Genomic DNA, 22,931 nt, shown 5'->3' with positions numbered 1-22,931 from the left:
GTTCTAATCCTGCCTGCTGCAATCTCACGCCGACCTCCTGGAGGATGTAGTAACATTCAATTCTGAAAGGAAATGTTTGTGTAAATATCAGAGTCTCTGAACCACAGACTAGTGATAACTACAATCCTGCGTACATAATGTATACTGAAAGCTTCATTGCTTCTCATAGCATCGGTGTTGCCTTTTTTGATAAGGGCTAGTGTAGGCATTGCAGGATATTTTACACGTAGAATACGGACATACCTTATGTATAGAAAGCCTTCAGGAAGAAGACTCAAAAGTAAAGTAGCAATTATGCATAAAACATTGAACCATAATCTTCAAATACAAAAACAAAAACCTAATAAAATACTCAGAAAGATACAAAGATAAAGGCAGATTCCTCGTCCCATATGCTAGGACAAATCTGTACAAATGCTTCTTCTTCCCTAGTGCTATTGGAGCATGGAATGGCTTGCCTGAGCTAGCCAGGAAAGCCAGTGACTTGGCAGAATTTAAGTCATTGGTTAAGATGTATGACTAGATGCATGACGCGTAAAACGTAATCATCCTTTTTGAAGTTACAGCTGTATCTTATAAGATAAGATAAGATATGATAAAAAAATGATTTCAATTACATTGCAACACGAACTGCCTATTAAATCTTGTTTTAAAACATTTGAAAAATTATTAGCATACAATATGTATATTCTTTTTAGGTAAATAAAAAAAAATACTAAGTATCTAGAATCATATTTTAAAAATATTTTTTATCGCATTCTTTTCAGTAGTAAAATACTTTATGTGTAAATATTTTTTAAAAATAAGAAAGCACCTATGTATTGTACTTATCTAACCTTTGTAACAAACTGTAGTAAACTTGTACATGTTTTTAATGTATTTGATATATATGAGAGAACTGTGTACATAATTAGAACTAAAAACAAATTCAGGCACTTATTTTTAGCACGCTAAGGAATATGAAATTGAATTTAGCTTTTTAATTTTGAAATCTTATCGTGACAGACAGGCGTATAGACGGACAGACAGATAAAGAGACATATAGACTTCGCTAAACAATAGCGGTTTTTCCCATTATGTTCACCCTAAGAAGTTAGGAATCATTTCCTAGTAAGACTTGGTTAGACTGATTTAAAAAGTGGCTTGAGCTAGATAAATGTTTATTGTTTGATTTGTATCAGTTTTCATATAGATAGATGTATTCATATTTTGTGAGCAGCCATTGAGAATGCTACACTAGTTCATATTTTAAAAGACATGTCTATTAGAACTTTAATTACAAATATATGTCTATGAATTTCCTGTTCTCCATTGAGTTACGGATATTTCCGATATTATTTATATTGGACGGCTTCGAGCAACTAAAACAAAGAATCCATTGTGGTCTGATTTCAGCTCATTTCCTAAGTTTTATATCTCTCTATAAATCTATACTATAAATACATAAGCAAATCTAATGAAAGGGAAGTGCACTAATTAAGTTTCTTTGTTCAATACATTTTCTATTTATTGTTATTCTAGTTTTATTTCTTACTAATGCCTGAAAAAGGAAAATTGAATGAAAAAGATTTTAAGCGGCTTCGGGTTAATAGTCTCTATTTAGTGGAACAGATTGAGCCTTTAAATCTTGTTGATTTCTTATTTGAAAAAGATGTGATTGATCTGAATGATCAAGAAAGTATCCGAAGCAAAGTCACTCAAAAAGAGAGAGCTCAGGAGCTGTTGAGGATTCTATTTCACAGTGGTCCAGGACAAAGTTTTAATCTCTTTCTGCAAGCGTTGAAAGAAACAGGATACACACATGTGTTTGAAAAACTTCAAGACTCAGGTTTTGTTTCGTTTTATAGCTCACCTATATTTATACATTGTTATTACAATTCCTCTTTTTAAGTTTGCAAAATCTTCATTGGATAAGGTCGAAAAATTGACAAATCTGCACACGGTTCTCGAAAACAGCTCCAACAATTTTTCTAGAAATTTGACAGTTGATCTGCTAATGTATATCTTTGGGAAAATTATTACTAGCTAATTGGCCACACTGGGAAAACTCTGTTATCTCTATCATCTTACAAAATTAAATTTGGTCTAGACATAATTTATCTTAAACAGGCAAAGCAGGTATTTCAGCTCTCTTCATTGAATATCTATTTAATTAAATAGACGTGAAGGAACAATGTGTGCACCATCTTCTAAGTCTGAATCTATTGGCCCATCTTTAGAATATGTCAATTGTGCACCATCTTCTAAGTCTGAATCTATAGGCCTATCTTTAGAATACGTCAATTGTGCACCATCTTCTAAGTCTGAATCTATAGGCCTATCTTTAGAATACGTCAATTGTGCACCATCTTCTAAGTCTGAATCTATAGGCCTATCTTTAGAATACGTCAATTGTGCACCATCTTCTAAGTCTGAATCTATTGGCCCATCTTTAGAATACGTCAATTGTGCACCATCTTCTAAGTCTGAATCTATAGGCCTATCTTTAGAATATGTCAATTGTGCACCATCTTCTAAGTCTGAATCTATAGGCCTATCTTTAGAATACGTCAATTGTGCACCATCTTCTAAGTCTGAATCTATAGGGCTATCTTTAGAATACGTCAATTGTGCACCATCTTCTAAGTCTGAATCTATAGGGCTATCTTTAGAATATGTCAATTGTGCACCATCTTCTAAGTCTGAATCTATAGGGCTATCTTTAGAATATGTCAATTGTGCACCATCTTCTAAGTCAGAATCTATAGGCCTATCTTTAGAATACGTCAATTGTGCACCATCTTCTAAGTCAGAATCTGTAGGCCTATCTTTAGAATACGTCAATTGTGCACCATCTTCTAAGTCTGAATCTATAGGGCTATCTTTAGAATATGTCAATTGTGCACCATCTTCTAAGTCTGAAGTTATAGGGCTATCTTTAGAATATGTCAATTGTGCACCATCTTCTAAGTCAGAATCTATAGGCCTATCTTTAGAATATGTTTAACTCTGACGAGAGTTATACATTGGCTCAAGATAAATTAAGATATTTGTATTGGTCCATACTAAGGAAGTCCAGTTTCACAGCAGTTGTCCAACTCAGTATTACTACTTGAACAATAACAATAGAGTTGCAAACACTTGGTTTTGGAATCCTACATGACTTAAAGTTGAAAGCGACAACTTTACTGTAAAGTGCTTTATGTTGGCTGGTGGATTATTAGAAGCGTTTGAGGACTGTGTTATGTGAATGTATAAATGTATGCTTCATGGAATCTGACTTAAAAAAATGTTTTTGACCACTCATGCGATGTATAGTTAGTTACCTCCACTTCCTGTTTCTTCTTGTCGTCTCTGAACAAACAATACTACATTATCTATTGTCTTGTGTTGTTTGCATCATAAGTAGCATACATTACTAAAAAGAATAATTAATTTTTATTTTACACATCTATAATGTAAAAACTCAGAAACAGAATTTTGTTTTAAAAAGAATAAAATAAAAATTCAATGAAAATAATAGTAATATCAAAATGACCGAATGAATATTTGATAGAATCAAGAAAATCAAAGAAGCAATATTTGTTAGATTCAAGGAGATCAAAGATGAAACATTTGTTAGAATCAAGAAGATCAAAGTTGAACGCTTAGCTGTTAGTAGACAAAAGACAATATTTAAAAAAAAAATGACCACTATTGATATGTCTTGCTTTATGGTAGAGATAGGAATCACGTTTTCAGGACTGCCCAATATGTTGAAATACATTCCATACATATAATGGTGCGAGGTGGCCGAGTGGCATGTCACGTGACTTTCCAACCAACCAAGGTGTCTCGGGTTGAAATATCTGTGAAGACTGGGGTTTTGTCCTTAAATATTCAATACAACAACATCGCTTCATTATTCTAGACATCCCTCATTGCCAACCCCGAACTTTTAGGCCATCCCAGTTTGTTTGTTTTATCCCTCACAGGAAAGGCCAGTAAAGCAGTTTGAAATAATGCGGGCACTTCTTTGAATCAGAATTTGCATATTACCATATACAAAAGCCCAACATTAAAGTATTACTTATCCCCCGCCCCCCCCACCCCCCACCAAAAACAAATCTCACTTTCACTAGGTCCTTGTATTTTCTGTGACAATTTAAGGAATTTCAATGTTTGCTTTAGAAAAGAGGCCAACTTGTAGTTCTGGATCTTGTCGTTCTCAATTGTTCTGCACAATATACAATGTAACAAATGTCTCCACACACACACATACATACGCTTTCATACACATTGTTCTTGTTCTTTGTTAAAAAAACAACAACTGATCTAAGGGTAATCCCTAACATTCACTCTGACAATCATCTAGATCTAGAGGAGATTTATATCTAGATCTAGATTTGTGTTGAAAAAATCAAAACTTATAAATTGTAATCAAAGTTAAACGCCAAAATACTAAGTATAAGTACTTGAAGCACAAGGAAATTTTTTTTTTTTTTGCATTAATTTAATGTTTGCGTATTAAGTCGAAATGTTGAAAAAAAAAAGTTGTTATTTTCCAAATTGAACCGTAGTGATTTCAATCTTAATCCTAATTGTTCTAGGCTTTAATTATGTAATAACGGGTTGAATTTTCGCATTTTATGGTCCATGGCAAGACGGAGAATTATTAATTCTCTCTCTCTCTCTTTCTCTCTCTTTCTCTATCTCTATATATAAATATGCATGCTGAAAGGAAATTTCCGTTATCATATATTCACAAGTAATACACTTATTCACGCTAACGGATTTAAAATGATTGCAGTTATTTCTAAAATATATTTTTTAAATATATAAGAACTACATTGAAAAGGAGGTTTGTTCAATTGAAATATTCCATAGACCAACTTTATTAGTAATATTCCTGTCTAAACTTTAAACATTTTTTCATCCATGTAACCAGAGCAACTAAACACACCAGCTGCATTACCAATGGCAGATAGTAGTTTGTATGAAAACCTGTTTGCATTTCATGGCGGTAAGTTTTTGAAAGAAAGAGCAATAACTATTTAACTGCTAGTGTCTTCATTTTGTAAAGAAATAAATATAAATATTTATTCTTTTATATACTATTTATATAGAGTGCTTCAATAGTACTTATATAGTTCTTATAGAGCAGGGGTTCTCTACCCGTGGGTTGACCCCCGGAAATAAGGATTTTTTGTCTTTTCATCATTGGAAGATTTGTTTTTTGCTATTTTCTGTTTCTATTCAAACGTCGCTGTAGCAAGTAGTTTTGTTTGTCCAAATTTAAAAAGCAGACTTGGGCCATAAGATGACATTCGTTTTGGCTACTGAAATCCTAATCTGGTGTAACAGAAACAAGCTCAACCTTCGCACTACCATTAGCGTGTTTGTAACTACTGTCGAAACAATGTAGTTTACTGTACCAGTATCAAAGGCTGTTCTCCATACTTCAGCCATATTTGTCATTGTTCACTTAAGTATGCAACATGTATATTGTGAATACACAAGAAAAACACGAAAAAAAAATAAGGCTGGGGGTCGCCTCTTAGTGAGACATTATATTGTTACGAATGAACAGTGACAGGTAGAGGTCACTATGTGTGACCCCGGCGAGATGACACAGCACCGAGTGTTATCTGGAATCTATGCATGTAAACAAAGTCAGGATGGGACGTGCCTCACGTGTTGTTCCAGAGGACGAACAGATTTACGAAGGGGGGCATTGTGACAAATGAACAGTGACAGTTAGAGGTCACTACGTGTGACCTCGGCGAGATGACACTGCAGCAGGCATCCTCTGGAATCGACATGTATAAACAACAACAGGATGTGATGTTTCCTCCCATGTTGTTCCAGAGGGTACTAGCAGTGTTTTTGCAACAATAGACAAGCGATTAGGGACTCTTTATAAACCAGAGAGTTCATGTGAAAAGGGTCAGTACAGTCGTCGATACTGTTCTCTACTGTGCGAGACAGTAGAAGAGAGTGGACTTGAGCCCCATGTTACAGTGACGAATTGTTATAGTTATAATTCAATAAAGTTATATAAAGCTGAAAGTTGAGTCGTCAAGTTCTTTGCAGTGTTTCTTTTATTTGTGTGCCTAGTACATTTAGCCAGAAAATCAGAAATACGTAACAATTGGTGTCAGAAGTGGGATGTTTTCTGGCTGAAATGTCTTCGAGGAAACTTCTTAACCAGCTGTTGGTCAAAGAATTAAGGCAAGAACTTCGTGAGAGAGGTCTGCAGCTCAATGGTAACAAAGAAACACTAACAGAACGCCTAAGACAGGCCCTTATTGAGGAAGATCAAGATCCAGATGAATACGTATTTGAATTAAACCCAGATATGACAGAGATCCTGTGTAACATGCAGGGCCAGATGGACTTAATGAAGGAGAGCTTCAAGAAAATAAACGCCATGAATGAAAAAGTAAATGAACAGATGAGCTCTATGAACGAGAAGATTGACCAGAGAGTCAACACTGTGGAAAAAGAAATGGAAGAGATAAGGACTCATGTCCAAGAACAACTGAGTAAGGAACGGGGTACTAGAACAAAAACATTAGTGCCCGAAATCTCTGGGAAGATAAAGCCGCCTGTGTTTGATGGATCCATCTCATGGACTGTTTACAAAAGACAGTTTGAGGCAGCGGCCAAGGTTAATAACTGGAACACTGAAGAAGAGAAAGCGACTGCTCTGGTGTTAGCTTTAAGAGGGAAGGCAGCAGAACTGCTTCAGTCAATAACAAATCAACAAGATTACGCTGCCATTGTTAAGGCTATGGAGCTCCGTTACGGAGACGAACATTTACAAGAAGTTTATAGAGTTCAGTTGAAAACCCGACAACAACGCTCCGGTGAAACCTTGCAAGAGCTAGAGGCGGACATAGAACGTCTTGCTCATTTGGCATATCCAACAGCAGCACAAGACTTTCTGGACGTCATTATCACTGATGCATTCATTGATGCTATTCGAGATCCAGAACTGAAGAAGGCAATAAGAATCAGTGGTAAGCGCAAATCCAGCGAAGCTCTGGTCTACGCCCTCTCCTATGAAGCCGCCAAAGACGCCTCTAAGAATATCCATCATGGGCGTATGCTGGAAGTCCAAGAAGAAGATCTTACACAACTTCTCAGAAGGGTAACTGAAGTGCTAGAAGAACGCAGACCAAATAAGAAGCAAGAAGGACAGAATAGAACCAGTGTACGTTGTTGGAATTGTGGAGAACCTGGCCATCTACAAAGGAACTGCACGAGAAGATTTCCCCGACAAACAGAGTATCAGCACAGACCGGAGACAGATGCAAGGTCAGGTGCTCATGTCTACCAGGGAAACTAACTTTCGCCGGTTTTATGGGGCAAAAATCGGCGATCAAGAACATGACAGCCCCTGCAACTATAATTCCAGTCGCTGTGTTAGGGAAGAATAAAAGTCTGTACATCAATGGTAGAATTGGATCTCGAAATTACCGTTTTCTTCTAGATACTGGTGCCTCACGTTCAGTCATTCGTCCAGACATTGTCAAAAAGAACGAAATCAAGAGAGTGAACTCTTACTCCTTGAAGACGGCCAGTGGAGAGATGATGCCTATACATGGACTGACAAATATAAACTTTGAGCTCGAGCATCAGTCATTTATACATGAATTTCTGATCGCTAACATTACGGATGACTGTATTATTGGGCTCGATTTTATGCAGAAATGTGAATTCTCTCTGAACATCGGAGGTGGTACTTTGAAATGTGGTGATGTTGAGACTCCCTTGCTCGGGGATGGAGATGAAGAGAATGGTCAAATAAGAAGAATCCTTTTAACAGAAGATACAAGTTTGCCAGCTCAGTCTGAAACAATTATCTGGGGAAAGTTAGAGCATGGTCAAACTGCAACGATGACGGCGATAGTGGAAGGCATTGAAAATGACAACAGCGGAATGGCAGTAGGAAAAACATTGGTCCTTGTCGGAAAAGATCAAAAGGTGCCTGTCAGAATCATGAACCTCGGCCTACAGGAGAGACATCTAGAGAAAGACAGCCCCATCGCAATATGTAACACTCTTGACCTGATCAGAAACTGTAATAATGATATCACGATCGTTAATTCCACCAAACCTTTCAATCCACAAATTACCAAGCTCCTGACAGAAATGAAAGTGAATTTATCAGATGAGCAGTACAGCAAAGCGGAACAGTTGATCATTGAGTTTGAAGATATTCTGCCATCTGATGAAACAGACTGCGGACGGACAAACATGGTACAACATCGAATAGACACTGGAAACACCAGACCGATTCGACAGCCACCACGTCGCTTGCCGCTAGCAAAGCAACAAGAATCTATGGACATGATAGAGGGCATGACGCAGCAAGGAATCATTGAGCCCTCAAATAGTCCTTGGTGTTCGCCTATTGTCTTAGTAAAGAAGAAGGATGGATCTATGCGATTTTGTGTAGATTACAGAGCTCTGAATGAAGTCACACATAAAGATAGTTATCCACTTCCTAGAATCGACGATACTTTGGACACGCTTGCAGGGTCCCAGGTATTTTCTACTCTCGACCTAAAGAGTGGGTATTGGCAAGTTGAAATGCATCCCAATGATAGAGAGAAAACCGCCTTCTCTGCTGGCAATGGCCTCTGGCAATTTACTGTGATGCCATTCGGTCTCTGCAACGCACCAGCCACCTTTGAACGATTGATGGAGAGGGTTTTACGAGGACTTCATTGGACTACATGCCTTGTTTACCTTGATGACATTATTGTCATTGGCAAAACGTTTGAAGAGCACCTTGCAAATCTGAAGGAAGTATTTCAACGGATAAGAAGTGCGGGAATGAGACTCAGCCCAAAGAAGTGTTCCTTATTCAGGAAAAACGTTAAGTACCTTGGTCACATTGTGTCAAATGACGGAGTCAGCACTGACCCTGACAAAGTTGAGGCAGTGAAACGATGGCCTACGCCAAGTAATATCCATGAGCTGAGAAGTTTCTTGGGACTCTGTACATACTACCGACGCTTCGTGCCAAATTTCTCAAACATCTGTAAGGTCCTTCATCAACTGACAGAGCAAAAGAGGCCATTTATTTGGACATCTGAATGTCAAGAAGCTTTCGAGAGGCTGAAAAACACACTATCCTCATCACCAGTATTGGCCTACTCCATTCCAGGGAAGACATTCATACTCGACACAGATGCAAGCAACACTGGAATAGGCGCAGTCTTGTCCCAAAAGGTGGATGAAACTGAACGAGTCATCGCATACTTCAGTCGAAGCCTATCGAGAGCTGAAAGGAACTACTGTGTGACGAGACGTGAATTGCTGGCTGCTGTGGATGCAATAAAACATTTCCACAAGTACCTATACGGGCAGAAATTTATCTTAAGGTCAGATCACGCAGCTCTGCAATGGTTGCTTTCGTTTAAGAGCCCTGAAGGTCAGGTGGCAAGGTGGATCGAACGTCTTCAAACCTATGAATTTGAAACTAAGCACCGAAAAGGGCAAATTCACCAGAATGCTGATGCACTGTCTCGACGACCCTGCAAAGCAGAATGTAAGCACTGCAAGAAGGCTGAAGAAAAGGAGGTAGCTGTCAATTGTCTTCGGCTCGGAGTAGATGTTTCCGGACCCTGGTGTGATAAAAGGATTCGAGAGGACCAAATGCAAGATGAAGATCTGGCTCCCATTCTTCTATGGAAAGAAGATGGACAACGGCCAGATTGGAAAGACATCTCTGAGAAGGGGGTAGCCACCAAGGCGTACTGGGCTCAGTGGGACTCGCTGACGTTGGTCAATGGTGTCATCAAAAGAGTTTGGGAATCTGCTGATGGAACATCCAATCGCCTTCAGCTGATGTTACCGAAGGTGAGAGTTGCTGAAGTACTGAAAGAGATGCATAATGGCGCTAGCGGATCTCATCTTGGTGTCAATAAGACTCTGGAAAAGGTTCGTCAGCGGTTCTACTGGTTCAGATATAGAGAGGATGTAGAGGAATGGTGTCGAAGGTGCGACATATGTGCGGCAGCAAAAGGACCTCGACGCAAAACTAGGGGTCTTTTGCAACAGTATAATGTTGGTGTTCCATTCGAGAGGATCGCAATAGATGTAGCAGGCCCATTTCCTGAAACCAAGAAAGGAAACAAATACATCTTGGTAGTCATGGACTATTTCAGCAAATGGCCAGAAGCTTATGCCATACCAAATCAAGAAGCTATCACAGTGGCCGAAACACTCGTGGATAACTGGATCAGTCGCTTTGGTGTACCTAATGAGTTGCACTCTGACCAGGGCAGGAACTTCGAGTCCAAAGTTTTCCAGGAGATGTGCAAGACACTTGGCATCGAAAAGACTCACACGACAGCTCTCCACCCGCAATCTGATGGAATGGTGGAGCGATTCAACAGAACCCTAGAACAACATCTGTCTAAGGTTACTGATGACCGACAAGACGACTGGGACACCCATATCCCCATGTTCCTCATGTCATACAGAGGATCCGTTCATAGCACCACAGGATATACCCCAGCGAAGATGTTATTTGGTCGTGAGCTTCGTCTACCATGTGACCTGTTATTTGGGATTCCGAGAGATACGCCAGTGTCTTCAACTGAATATGTCACCAATCTCCGAAGACGATTGGAGAATGCTCATGTATTGGCCCGCAGAAACATCAAGACCAACAGTGACCTGATGAAAACGAGGTATGACAAACGGGCCAATACGTCGGGGTTCCATGAGAATGATCTAGTGTGGCTCTATAACCCACAGAGACGAAAAGGCAGATCCCCGAAACTCCAAAGAGACCGGGAAGGTCCATACCGTGTCGTAAAAAGAATAAACGACGTGGTCTACCGGATACAGAAAAGTCCACGGTCCAAGCTGAAGGTTGTCCACGTTGACCGACTCCATCAGTACCGTGGTGAAATAGAATCTGTTCGGGACGAACAGATCTAAGAAGGGGGCAGTGTTACGAATGAACAGTGACAGGTAGAGGTCACTATGTGTGACCCCGGCGAGATGACACAGCACCGAGTGTTATCTGGAATCTATGCATGTAAACAAAGTCAGGATGGGACGTGCCTCACGTGTTGTTCCAGAGGACGAACAGATTTACGAAGGGGGGCATTGTGACAAATGAACAGTGACAGTTAGAGGTCACTACGTGTGACCTCGGCGAGATGACACTGCAGCAGGCATCCTCTGGAATCGACATGTATAAACAACAACAGGATGTGATGTTTCCTCCCATGTTGTTCCAGAGGGTACTAGCAGTGTTTTTGCAACAATAGACAAGCGATTAGGGACTCTTTATAAACCAGAGAGTTCATGTGAAAAGGGTCAGTACAGTCGTCGATACTGTTCTCTACTGTGTGAGACAGTAGAAGAGAGTGGACTTGAGCCCCATGTTACAGTGACGAATTGTTATAGTTATAATTCAATAAAGTTATATAAAGCTGAAAGTTGAGTCGTCAAGTTCTTTGCAGTGTTTCTTTTATTTGTGTGCCTAGTACATTTAGCCAGAAAATCAGAAATACGTAACAATATTAAGGGGTCGTAGAACTATAAAGGTTGAGAACCGCTGTTATATAGTGTTTCGTAATTATAAGAGATACAAAAGCTAGATATTTTTGCTGTGGAAGAAAATGTAATCACATTAAAATAACGCTTTGGTAACTAGGGTAAATGCCTTTATGATGACAATAACAGCATTTCTTTGTATATTTTAGCAGCCCCCCCCCCCCCAAATTGGAGAAGTTTTAGTTAGTTTTGTGTGGTCTGTCTGTCTGTCTGTATGAAAAATAAATTAAGATGGGTCATTTTAAGAAAATGATTTTTTATTTTAATATCAAGTTTTCTTATTGTAATTTTAAATGTTACGTTTCTACATTTAGATGTTCATTATAGTCTGTTGAGTTGTAACTAGTTTTCTTATAACTTCTTATTAAGTATTAAGTGCCAAATTGAAGGTAGTACAGTGTTTGCAGATTCACAGAAACTTTCTTTCTAAGTGGTCCTTAAGTAAATAGAAAATGAGTTCTAAGATTTTTTTTTAAATTTAGATTAAAATTACAATTTCTGCTAAAGTATATATATTTTATGTTAATTTGATTTTAAAACCAATTTTCGAAAATATTTGCACCCATGAATAATTAGTAATTAAAATTGTTGTCTAATTTTAAAAAAAAAAATTGCGTATGCGCGTTTAACTCTTTCTCTCCGTAGTTATTTTTCCACGTTTCAACGGAATTCTTCATTTTGCTCAGTAGTAATTCACTAACCTGTAATGACTAAGCTTTGTCGTTTGTTATCAGAAAATGCTTTATTTGGTACAGAGTTTAAGTGGAATGCATGGTCTAAATTAAAAAGAGAAAGAGTAAATTAGTTATTTTGTTTTCGCAATATTGTAATTGTGTGTACCACCTACAATGTAAAGAAAATATTAATCACTTTTGTATTTATATGTAAATGATTATACTCCTGACTTCAATTTGTAAATAGCTTTATGTCAGGTTCTTTTCTTTCTTGGCTCGTTAGGGTTACTCAATTACAATTAATTATTACTAAATAGACTTCAATTCCAACTCCAGCTATCCATGAAAAACAATAATACTTAAATATCCGATAAAGCACACAATGACATCGACTCTCAGGAAATATTAACTCTTTCTCTCCTAACTGACGATACCAACGTTGATTTCACCAGAATGTAGTAAATAATTACGGTGAGAGAGAGAGTTAATACACAAACACCAGTACATGAAGCAACTGTCTAACCTTCCTGGTCCGGGAACAAGACCTCACTGACTAACACACATTCAAGGAACACTAAACCATTCAGTTCACATCACGTGCAAGACTATTCACATTGATAACCTTGGGAGTACATACAGGGCCGGTCTTAGGCCACTGCAACCTATACGACCGCAGTGGGCCCGCACTTTCATAGGCCCCGCGCGAAATCTAGGTGTAAATTATTAAATTAAACTATTGTAACTTCTTATTAAAGGGTTCCTAGAATTGTCCTGAAATTATTAAAATCTTCTGAAAACTCATGCAAATCTCCATAAAAACAGACAAATTGGCATTTCGGGGTGACCGGGATGTCAATTAATATAGAAAACGCCAATCCTACTCGCGATTAAAAAAAAAAAAACAAAAGCGATATTTTACTAGTCGATAGTAAATCTAAATAGGAGATCTGAATGTTTATCAGCTTTTTGTTCGAAAACTATCTACTGTAGATGGCTCGTAAAGTTCATTTGACAATGATTTTGTAAAGTATGAATAAAATGCAAAGACACATTTATTTTGTACTACAAAATCTTAATGTTCACTTATTACCCTTATCCATACATAGGGCCCCGCAATCCGTAGGACCGGCCCTGGGTACATAAATAGAGGGATATAACTATCATACCAAAATATTAACAAACTAAGATATTTACTCTCGCCATATCTCCCCCCTGACACTTTACATACATTTACTCTTTTTAACAATTTTCTTACTTTCCACATTCTTGTTTGTTTTTTTGTTGTTTTTTTTTTCAAAGCATTTCTTCGTGTGAAATTGTTTTACAGCCCCAAAAGTACTCAATAAATGTATCATTAAAAACGAAATGGTTTTCATGCTAATGAGTTTAGAGTGAGAACAAGCCAAATATAAAAAAAAAAGCTTATATAAGGGGGTAGTACCATTAAACAACTCTTCCCTTATTCGATATCAAACAAAATCATTATATGTACAAAAAATAATTGTCTTATGCTTAAACGTGATCCGAGAATCGGTGTGCAAGAAATAGTACAATTATCTATGTGGACCAAACTGAATAACTGAAGGATTAATTTCGCTTGTTGGTATTAAAACCGAATAATTATCAGAAATTATTTTGACTATCGACCTAGTTTTGTATTAATTTATAACTTGTCTATTTCAATGAATAATTATGTAAAGTTTCAACTTGATCCGAGATTGGGTGTGGGAAAAAAACATGCACAAACGTTTTACCAGACAGAGTGAGTTGTTTGACCAGACAGACAGACAGAGTGAGTTGTTTGACCAGATAGACAGACAGAGTGAGTTGTTTGACCAGACAGAGTGAGTTGTTTGACCAGACAGAGTGAGTTGTTTGACCAGACAGAGTGAGTTGTTTGACCAGACAGAGTGAGTTGTTTGACCAGACAGACAGACAGAGTGACTTGTTTGACCAGACAGAGTGAGTTGTTTGACCAGACAGACAGACAGAGTGAGTTGTTTGACTAGACAGACAGACAGAGTGAGTTGTTTGACCAGACAGAGTGAGTTGTTTGACCAGACAGACAGACAGAGTGAGTTGTTTGACCAGACAGAGTGAGTTGTTTGGCCAGACAGAGTGAGTTGTTTGACCAGAGAGAGTGAGTTGTTTGACCAGACAGACAGACAGAGTGAGTTGTTTGACCAGACAGAGTGAGTTGTTTGACCAGACAGACAGACAGAGTGAGTTGTTTGACCAGACAGAGTGAGTTGTTTGATCAGACAGACAGACAGAGTGAGTTGTTTGACCAGACAGACAGACAGACAGAGTGAGTTGATATCAGCTTTGTAAACATAACTGGACAATAACAAGCAAAAAATGTCACGTGATGACGTCCATGACGTTTTTCATAGAGATGGAGTCTAATTACGTGATGATCTAGGGTCCTAGGTCTAGACTAGACAAGTCCAAGACGTCCTACCTGCACACGTCCAAAGATAAATTGTCAATTTTATGTTGTCTAGTCTATGGACTAGCCTTGGAAAGATCAAAGAGGGAATGGAACAAACAAACAGGGTGAACAAAGAACTTTAGAATCTACTTTTTAAAAAATTAATTCTTCTATTTATACATGGAAATGTCTACGAAATGAACTTTTCTTTTACAGACGGCATTAATGAGCCAAAAAACTGGACACAACTGAACTATTTAGGCAGTGGTCGATTCGGGACAGTTTACCGGGCTAACTATAAGAAGGGTTCTGCTGAGTTTGAGTGCGCTGTGAAGGAAATTAGAGGAGGTTCACCTCGAGACATCATTAAGCATGAGGTACAGGTACAAACCTAGGAATTCATAGCGAACAATACAACTTGTAAAATTTGCACAACTATCCTCAACGCACAAAGTAACGTGCGTTTCTCATTTCTATTTTCATATACTCTCCACGACCTGCAGTGCAGATTTTATAACCTAGTAAATATTCAAAAATGCTTTAACTATTTCATGATCTAAAAAAAAAATAATACCTCAATAACGGAAGGCTGATTTGTACATACCACACTTCATAAAGTAGCTAATTGTTTTTATAATAGACACTTTTCTTGTTCCATATATTAGCTATTGTTTGCTGTTGAAGAATGTCTTTAATCTCATTAAAAACACTTACAACGCCAATATTAGAATTTCGTCAAACACTTAGACACATTTGTTATAGAGCGGGTTGCCTGAACCAGCCATGAAAACCAACGACAGAGTTTAACTCATAGATTAACAGAGATGACTCTAGAAGCTTTTCCCATGTTTGTGTATAACTGCAAATCAACAGAAGTTTAAATTCATTTTTTTCCTTCTCTTAGGTGGGTAGCCAGCCAAGGCTTGCGAGCCCTTTCTGCCTAAAGCTATAGGTTTATGCCCCAGTTATTCGCCTTTCTCCCTTCTCCTGTTAGTGGCAACAGTTCCGCCGACCCAATATTTGAGCCACACGTGAAGTCCAGTACTTAGAATATTTTTATATGTACTCAAATAATACTTTTGTTTATGTGTGCTCAACATAAACAAATGAATAGCAATACATTTTGGAAATGATATGATTTCAGGCATCAGTAAGAAATGAGACAGAGACTCTGGGGAAATTGTCCCATGAAAAGATCATTAAATACTATGGATTTTGTTCAACGAATCAAAAGTTCTTTATATTCCTTGAATACATGAAAGGTGTAAGTAGAATTAGTCACAAGTTGAACTTTTATCATCTGCACTAATTACGGCTTCATTATTGTTTTTATATTATAATTAATATTTTTTAAAAACATAAGCTGCAGACAGACATATGTCTTAAAGACAGACAATTTATCAGACAAACATTAGACATATAGAATATGTGTGCTAATTAAAGTGTGTTTATAATTGTATTTATAATTCATATAATAAAGATTTGGGTTATCTGTTATCTTTAGGGCTCTCTGGAGAATTTTATTGGTGAAAAGTACGACAAAGGGGAAAAGATTGAAGAGCCGTATGCTGGGAAGATAGTCAAACAAGTTTTAGAAGCTGTGGCCTACCTCCATAGTTTAAACCATTTTCATAGGGATATCAAAAGTAACAAAAACTTTTTTTTATGACTGATTAAGTAACTAACTTACACTTTAAATACTAACATAATCGCTATGCTAATTATTACAAAATATTTGCTTCTAGAAGATGGATTTAAAAAACGGTGCGTCTGGTTGTAAATACGTGTTGGTTTTATGTAAATACGGATTATACTAAGTATAAATGGTTCTAAAACTGTAAAGCTATTTGCCAGGTGCCAATGTACTTATGCTGGATGAATGGAATGTAAAGCTTGCTGACTTTGGGCTGACCAAAGAGTTGGCTGAGATCACAAAAACTTACACCAGCTGTGTTGGAACTTATCGCTTCATGGCTCCGGAAATGTTTGACAAAAAACGCAAATACAACAAACCAGTTGACATCTGGTGAGCTTTCTGACATTTTAAGCATGTCATTTAACTAATTACAAGTATTAATGCAACACATCACACTTCATAATAGACTCATCCTTAATATTTCGAAGGACTCATTGATGCTACTTTTAAACAGCTAGCAACAGGGTTAGAAATGTTCAAGTTTTAAGATTTCATTCTCTCAGGGCGATTGGTTGCATCCTGGTTCACTTGCTGTCAGGAAAGCATCCCTTCCATGACGTTGAGGAGAATCAGCTGCACAAAGAAATGGACAACAATCCTTCACCTGCCCAAGAAATTCTTAACAAAGTCTCAGAGAAATGTCGAAGATTTTTCAAACAGACTTTGGCAATAAACGAGGCTGGTAGAGCAACAGCTGAGGCACTTCTGCAGGATCGTTTTATCACAGGTAAGACTTTTTTGTACATATATTCATTCATACGATATTTAATTTTTTGCATTGAGTTTCTTAGATTTGGCTGTACGCCAAAGTGAAGTCACTTAGAGATTAGAAATTACATTAACCAGTGAAGCTGAGTCATTCAGAAAGTTTTTAATTGAAAAAAAACACCTCCATAACATAAAATTTAATATCTCTTAGAAGTCAATCTTTGAGTATTCCATTAGAGTAGTTTGCCATATAAACTATATTCCACTAAATATAAGATTTTATACTGTTGAACTGTGTATTGTCATACATGGCGGAAAAGCTATAAATAACTCGCTTGTTTGGTGTATCCGGTGAATAAAATAATGGAGGTGTGGATAATCTAGGTTTTGTTTTAATGATTTAAGAAAAGTTTGTATGCACTGTTGTAGCACTGCAGACTTCTCGTTTCTAATATCTTACAGTTATAGCACGAACTAATTGTTTAATATAATGTTAGTATTGAGGAACTACTAGACATTCACTCTATGACTTGAAACATATTTAAAACAAATTAGCAGTAATGAAAGAAGATTTGACCAGCTGCAGCAGCCCAAGATTATATCTCAATTCTTTTTAATTTCGTGTCAACAGTCAAGATCAATTAACGACCTTAACACACTAGCGAATTCAGAACTTTGGAGTTGGAAAGGGGGGGGGGCATTTTTTTTTCAAACCCCAACTCTAATGCTAAGTAAACCCTGTGCATAAACGCACACATATATAAATACAACTAAAATATATAACTAAAATACAAAAGAAAAGTTGGCGCGGTGGCTGAGCGGTAAAGCGCTTGGCTTTCGAACCGGGGACCGTGGTTCGAATCCTGGTCGAGACTGGGATTTTTAATTTCGGGATCTTCGAGCGCCCCTGAGTCCACTCAGCTCTAATGGGTACCTGACATTAGTTAGGGAAAAGTAGAGGCGGTTGGTCGTTGTGCTAGCCAATGACCGTAGGCCACAGAAACAGATGACCATCATCTGCCCTATAGACCACAAAGTCTGAAAGGGGAACTTTACTTTTTTTAGTCAGCCCGATATGCGGGGGGCGATTGTATGTATCGCTCATCCCACCTGGTACAACCCTTTTTCATTTAATATTTACACATGAATGAATTAGGGTGTGGTGCTACATAATATACAAATGGGTTGAAATATCAATATGTAGGTTATATTATATAGATATTCAGCTAATATTTTTCATAAACCTTGATTTCTCCATAAAAATAATAGCGCCCCCCCCCACTCAGAGGGCTAGAGTGGTAGGGGGAGTAGAAGCAATCGCCCATCCCCACCCGACCGAATCGGCCAAAATACCAGAAGGGAAGCGACATAATATAAAATTATAAAGTAATTCAACTAATTAGGTTCACAAACTTTATGATTTATCCAGAAATGTAGGACCCCCCCCCACACACTCACAGAGTAATGTTGGGAACGGCACCCCCCCCCAGCACCCCACCAAATCGGGAAACAGGCGAACGATATAATATAAAGATCGGTTAAAATATCAATAACAAGTTTTAATCATATTTAACTGATTCTGTCAACAAGCTGTGTTTTCTATAAATAGGTTGGACCGCCCCCCCCCCAAAAAAAAAAGTTTATGGGGTGGAGAGGGACGGGATTGATGCCATTGCCCTCCCTAAATACCCCACCAAATCTGCCAACATTCTAGAGGAGGGGGCGAAATATTCTAAAAATAGGTTGATATATAAACAATTAATATATATTATAAACATCAGTTATAAATACGTATACAAATTGTGTGATTTCTTTACTAAATTTCATCCGTTCCCTACCGCCCCCCCCCCTCCTGCATACGCCAATGCCTTAACATTGTGAAAATTTCCAATACCTCATTCATTTAATGTTTGACTTGGCATGGGCTATTTTAGTGGCTCTATGGACGGCATGTTTGACTTGGCATGGGCTATTTTAGTGGCTCTATGGACGGCATGTTTGACTCTGCATATGTTTTAGTGGCTCTATGACGGCATGTTTGACTCTGCATGTGTTTTAGTGGCTCTATGGACGGCATGTTTGACTTGGCATATGTTTTAGTGGCTCTATGGACGGCATGTTTGACTTGGCATATGTTTTAGTGGCTCTATGGACGGCATGTTTGACTTGGCATATGTTTTAGTGGCTCTATGGACGGCATGTTTGACTTGGCATATGTTTTAGTGGCTCTATGGACGGCATGTTTGACTTGGCATATGTTTTAGTGGCTCTATGGACGGCATGTTTGACTTGGCATATGTTTTAGTGGCTCTATGGACGGCATGTTTGACTTGGCATATGTTTTAGTGGCTCTATGGACGGCATGTTTGACTTGGCATATGTTTTAGTGGCTCTATGGACGGCATGTTTGACTTGGCATATGTTTTAGTGGCTCTATGGACGGCATGTTTGACTTGGCATATGTTTTAGTGGCTCTGCAAATTATGTCGGACTAGTTGTCCCCTTCTCCACTTCACATTTCTTTTTTATTCTTGCATTCTGGCCTCGTCTGGCGTACTCAAGACAGCTTATAAAAAATGCGGCTAATCTTGCATCATTCACCCAATCGCTAACTCCTTGTCACCGTCATCACAAGCATACACACATACACACACACACACACAAGACATATCACATATCTATTCTTAAAATTAAGGAACGGGCTAGGTACCTAATGAAATGCATAATTTGCGAATTGCGAACATTGTGGATATGTAGGTTGTCCGGAATTTTGAAACTTCAACGAGTCAGAGAAAAAAGTTTAATTAACAGCACAATGATACACAAAAAAACAAAAACATCCCCTAAAGTCTAACAGAGGATACATCTAGAACGAATCTTTACAAAGTTATGAATATTATAGTTAGATAGATATATGTTAACTAATCAGTTGGTACACTATGGTATACTTACCTACAAACTAATTCAATTATCTTTCTATCTCGCATTTATAGCAAGCTTGTAACTCTTTAGTCAGCAGTCCATAAGAAGAAAATAAATCTTGTGAAGCAAAGTTTTAATAGAGATGTAAAAATACGATAATGCCCTCATTGATGTCACATTGTCAATTCTATATTTATTTATTCATCAACAAATTTGAACTCAAACTCTAGGAGCCGAACAGCCAGACATAGAGCCTGATGCTGACTTGGAAGAAAAAAGGTATTTTATCTTTTTAAGGAGAATTTCTTTTTCTTAGAGTTTTTAGTTTTTGATTGTGCGACTCCAAGAAACTACATGTGTATATGTAACAGAGAGAGAGAGAGAGAAAGATAGAGGGTGAGAGTGTGTGAGGGAGAGAGATGAATAGTTGGAAGGATGAATAGATAGATAGATAGATAGATAGATAGATAGATAGATAGATAGATAGATAGATAGATAGATAGATAGATAGATACCGGTGCCTACCGTTACAAAAAAGCCCTGTATGTACATATATATATATTATACTCGCCAGATGTTACCCGCGGCCAGCGGGTCTTCATTTGCGTGTTACTGATGTAAAGTTGTTTTACTAATATCAAAATAACAACTTAAATTTGAAAAAAAAAAAAAAGGTGAAAATACAAACTCAAAATCGGCCCCCGAAGTAGTCCACCCAGGCAAGTAAAAAGGCAGGTTTCAATATTTTCAGAATTCTATCAAAGACAAATGACAGAGAAGAATGGAGAAAGAAGGTTGACAGATCTTGTGTGGTGCCCCAGCGGTCCAGCAGATAGGTGAAAGTGAATGTGAAGTTAGATGTGTCCAACTTATATCCATACTAACTAGTTTTTTTCTCTTAAAAAAGTTTACATTTTTTGTGTGTGTAAATGTAGTAGTTAGTATAACAGACTTTAATTAACTTAGCAATACAAATGTAGAAGTAAATAAATAAAAATTTGACATACATACGTATATACATATATACGTACATACAAACATACATACATACATACATACAAACATACATACATACATACATACATACATACATACATACATACATGCAAGAATTGCTCGCATAAGAGTATAGGACATAGGATATTATTTGCAATATTGCAACGTAACCCTATGAGATGGTACACTGCAAAAACTTCCAAGCCAATTATAGCCCAATACCTTTAGGCAATGTCAACGATTCGACGTGAGCTGCGATTTTCTAGATTATCTCACCTAATGAAATACAGACGTTACTTGAAAAAAAGAAGATGATTACGTCCTACGCGTGTTCTGTGTGGGGACTTACTAATCTTTCTTTCTTAATCCCCATGTACATTGACATTTAGAACTTAAAGAACACGAATCTTTTCGAACTGGGAGTTTTTACACAATTCAAAATAAGTCAATATATTTTCTCAACAAATTAAGTAGAAGAAATTATTGTTTTGTACTTAAGACATTAAAATGTTGGCTTTGATCGGTTAACCACTGCAGTTTTGATCTTGAAAATGACTTAGCTGTCCTAGGCTTCAGTTAAGTAAGAACAGGTCAATTTTCGTATTTAACCTTCTACGGCAAGTGGAAGAATTAGTGATGAGTGGTTAGTACCAAGGACTGTGTATTGTACTGCAGATCTGTCTATGAACGTAGTGGTCTTAAGTTATTTTTTCGCCTTATGTCCTCTTACACCAGCCCCATAGATTCCAGCTTTACATTTTTAGTTCATTTAGTAAAATAGATAACTTAGAATGACTTTTTTTTTTCATCTGTAGTGTAACAAGAAAACCAATTTCGCTTGTGGAATCATTACAATTTGTTGATGCTAAAAATATTCATTTGTAAGTAGTTGAAACTAAGACTACTATTTAGCATTTTTGAAATAGAGCTTTTAATTTAATATAAATTTGTAGCAATACAATTTATTTTGACAGTACCCATCAAGATAATTCAAGCAAATATCAAAGCGGCGGAGATATGCATTTCAATCACGCCGTCAGATTCGACAATGTTGAAAATCTAAGTGCAAATAACATTAATTCGCTGAAAGCTGATGCAGTTACCAACTTGGATACTAAAAATACTGGTAAAGTGGACATTGGTCAAGCTTCCAATGTAAACATCGCCTCTGGAACTGTTAGTGTGGCTAAAGCTGGTAGTGTTAACGCTGGAGAAGCTGAAACTATACATATTGAAACTCTAGGCACTCTAATAATACAATAAAAATAACATCTAATTTAAATTATGTTAAAATTATGTTTTTCAATAATATTTGATTTTTCTTTTTTTTTTCTTTTTTTTAAATTGAGAAAAAAAGAAATTTGTAAAAGGGACGTAATAAATATTGGAGATTTTTGTAAAATGGAGACAACTCTAAATATAGCAAACGTTTTGTTGTATCTGGTGTACAGACGATAGTTTGAGCTATTTTTTTTTTTAGAATTTTTACAATACCTCTATTCAAGTCAGATTTTTATGGAACCAGATAGGAACCAGCCTGGACGCTGACTGCCGATCTCAAAAATGACTCTAACGATTTTTCTAGAAATTTTACAGTTGATGTATATTGCCGAGAAAAGAATGACTAGCTCTTTGGCCACATTAGGAAAACTCTACTTTGACCGTTATAATTTTTCTAAGTAAAAAAATAAATAAATGTAAATTTGGTTTGAGTACTAGTGTTAGAATAACTTAAATCTAGAGGCAACATCGGTTTTGACAATCGCGTTCGGGAATTTCCGAATGTAAGAGATTATAGGTTCAAGAGATAAGTAAATTAATGTTCAGGAAAATTGTGGCATCGTCTTCTAGCTCTAGATCTAAAGGCCTATCATTGGATTTATTCAATAATAACTCTAAACAAGGTTACAAAGACAGTTTGTGATATGATGATATGATGGAAAGAAGATCAGAATGAAAT

General features: G+C 37.2%; 2 protein-coding genes across 3 annotated transcripts in view; one reads left to right on the top strand and one right to left on the bottom strand.

Annotated features, from left to right (window-relative positions):
* Positions 1-22,931, bottom strand: part of LOC106062087 (protein lev-9-like) — a 157,596-nt gene that overhangs the window by 57,835 nt on the left and 76,830 nt on the right. The gene's annotated exons all lie outside the window — the stretch shown is intronic.
* LOC106071090 (aurora kinase C-like) lies at positions 1,080-22,253 on the top strand. 2 transcript variants are annotated; one of them, XM_056042696.1, is made up of 10 exons: positions 1,080-1,828; positions 4,907-4,981; positions 14,866-15,026; positions 15,794-15,913; positions 16,154-16,295; positions 16,504-16,675; positions 16,849-17,072; positions 20,206-20,254; positions 21,787-21,852; positions 21,946-22,253. In XM_056042696.1, the coding sequence occupies exons 1-10, from the start codon at positions 1,537-1,539 to the stop codon at positions 22,232-22,234; spliced, it is 1,590 nt and encodes a 529-aa protein (XP_055898671.1). In that variant the 5' UTR covers positions 1,080-1,536; the 3' UTR covers positions 22,235-22,253. The 2 variants fall into 2 exon arrangements, with proteins under 2 accessions (XP_055898671.1, XP_055898672.1); XM_056042697.1 differs by lacking the exon at positions 1,080-1,828 and adding an exon at positions 4,689-4,819.

This window comes from Biomphalaria glabrata, chromosome 9 (assembly GCF_947242115.1).
Source record: "Biomphalaria glabrata chromosome 9, xgBioGlab47.1, whole genome shotgun sequence".
In the NCBI taxonomy this organism is placed as follows: Eukaryota; Metazoa; Mollusca; class Gastropoda; family Planorbidae; genus Biomphalaria; species Biomphalaria glabrata.
This window is presented reverse-complemented; position numbering and strand designations above follow the sequence as displayed.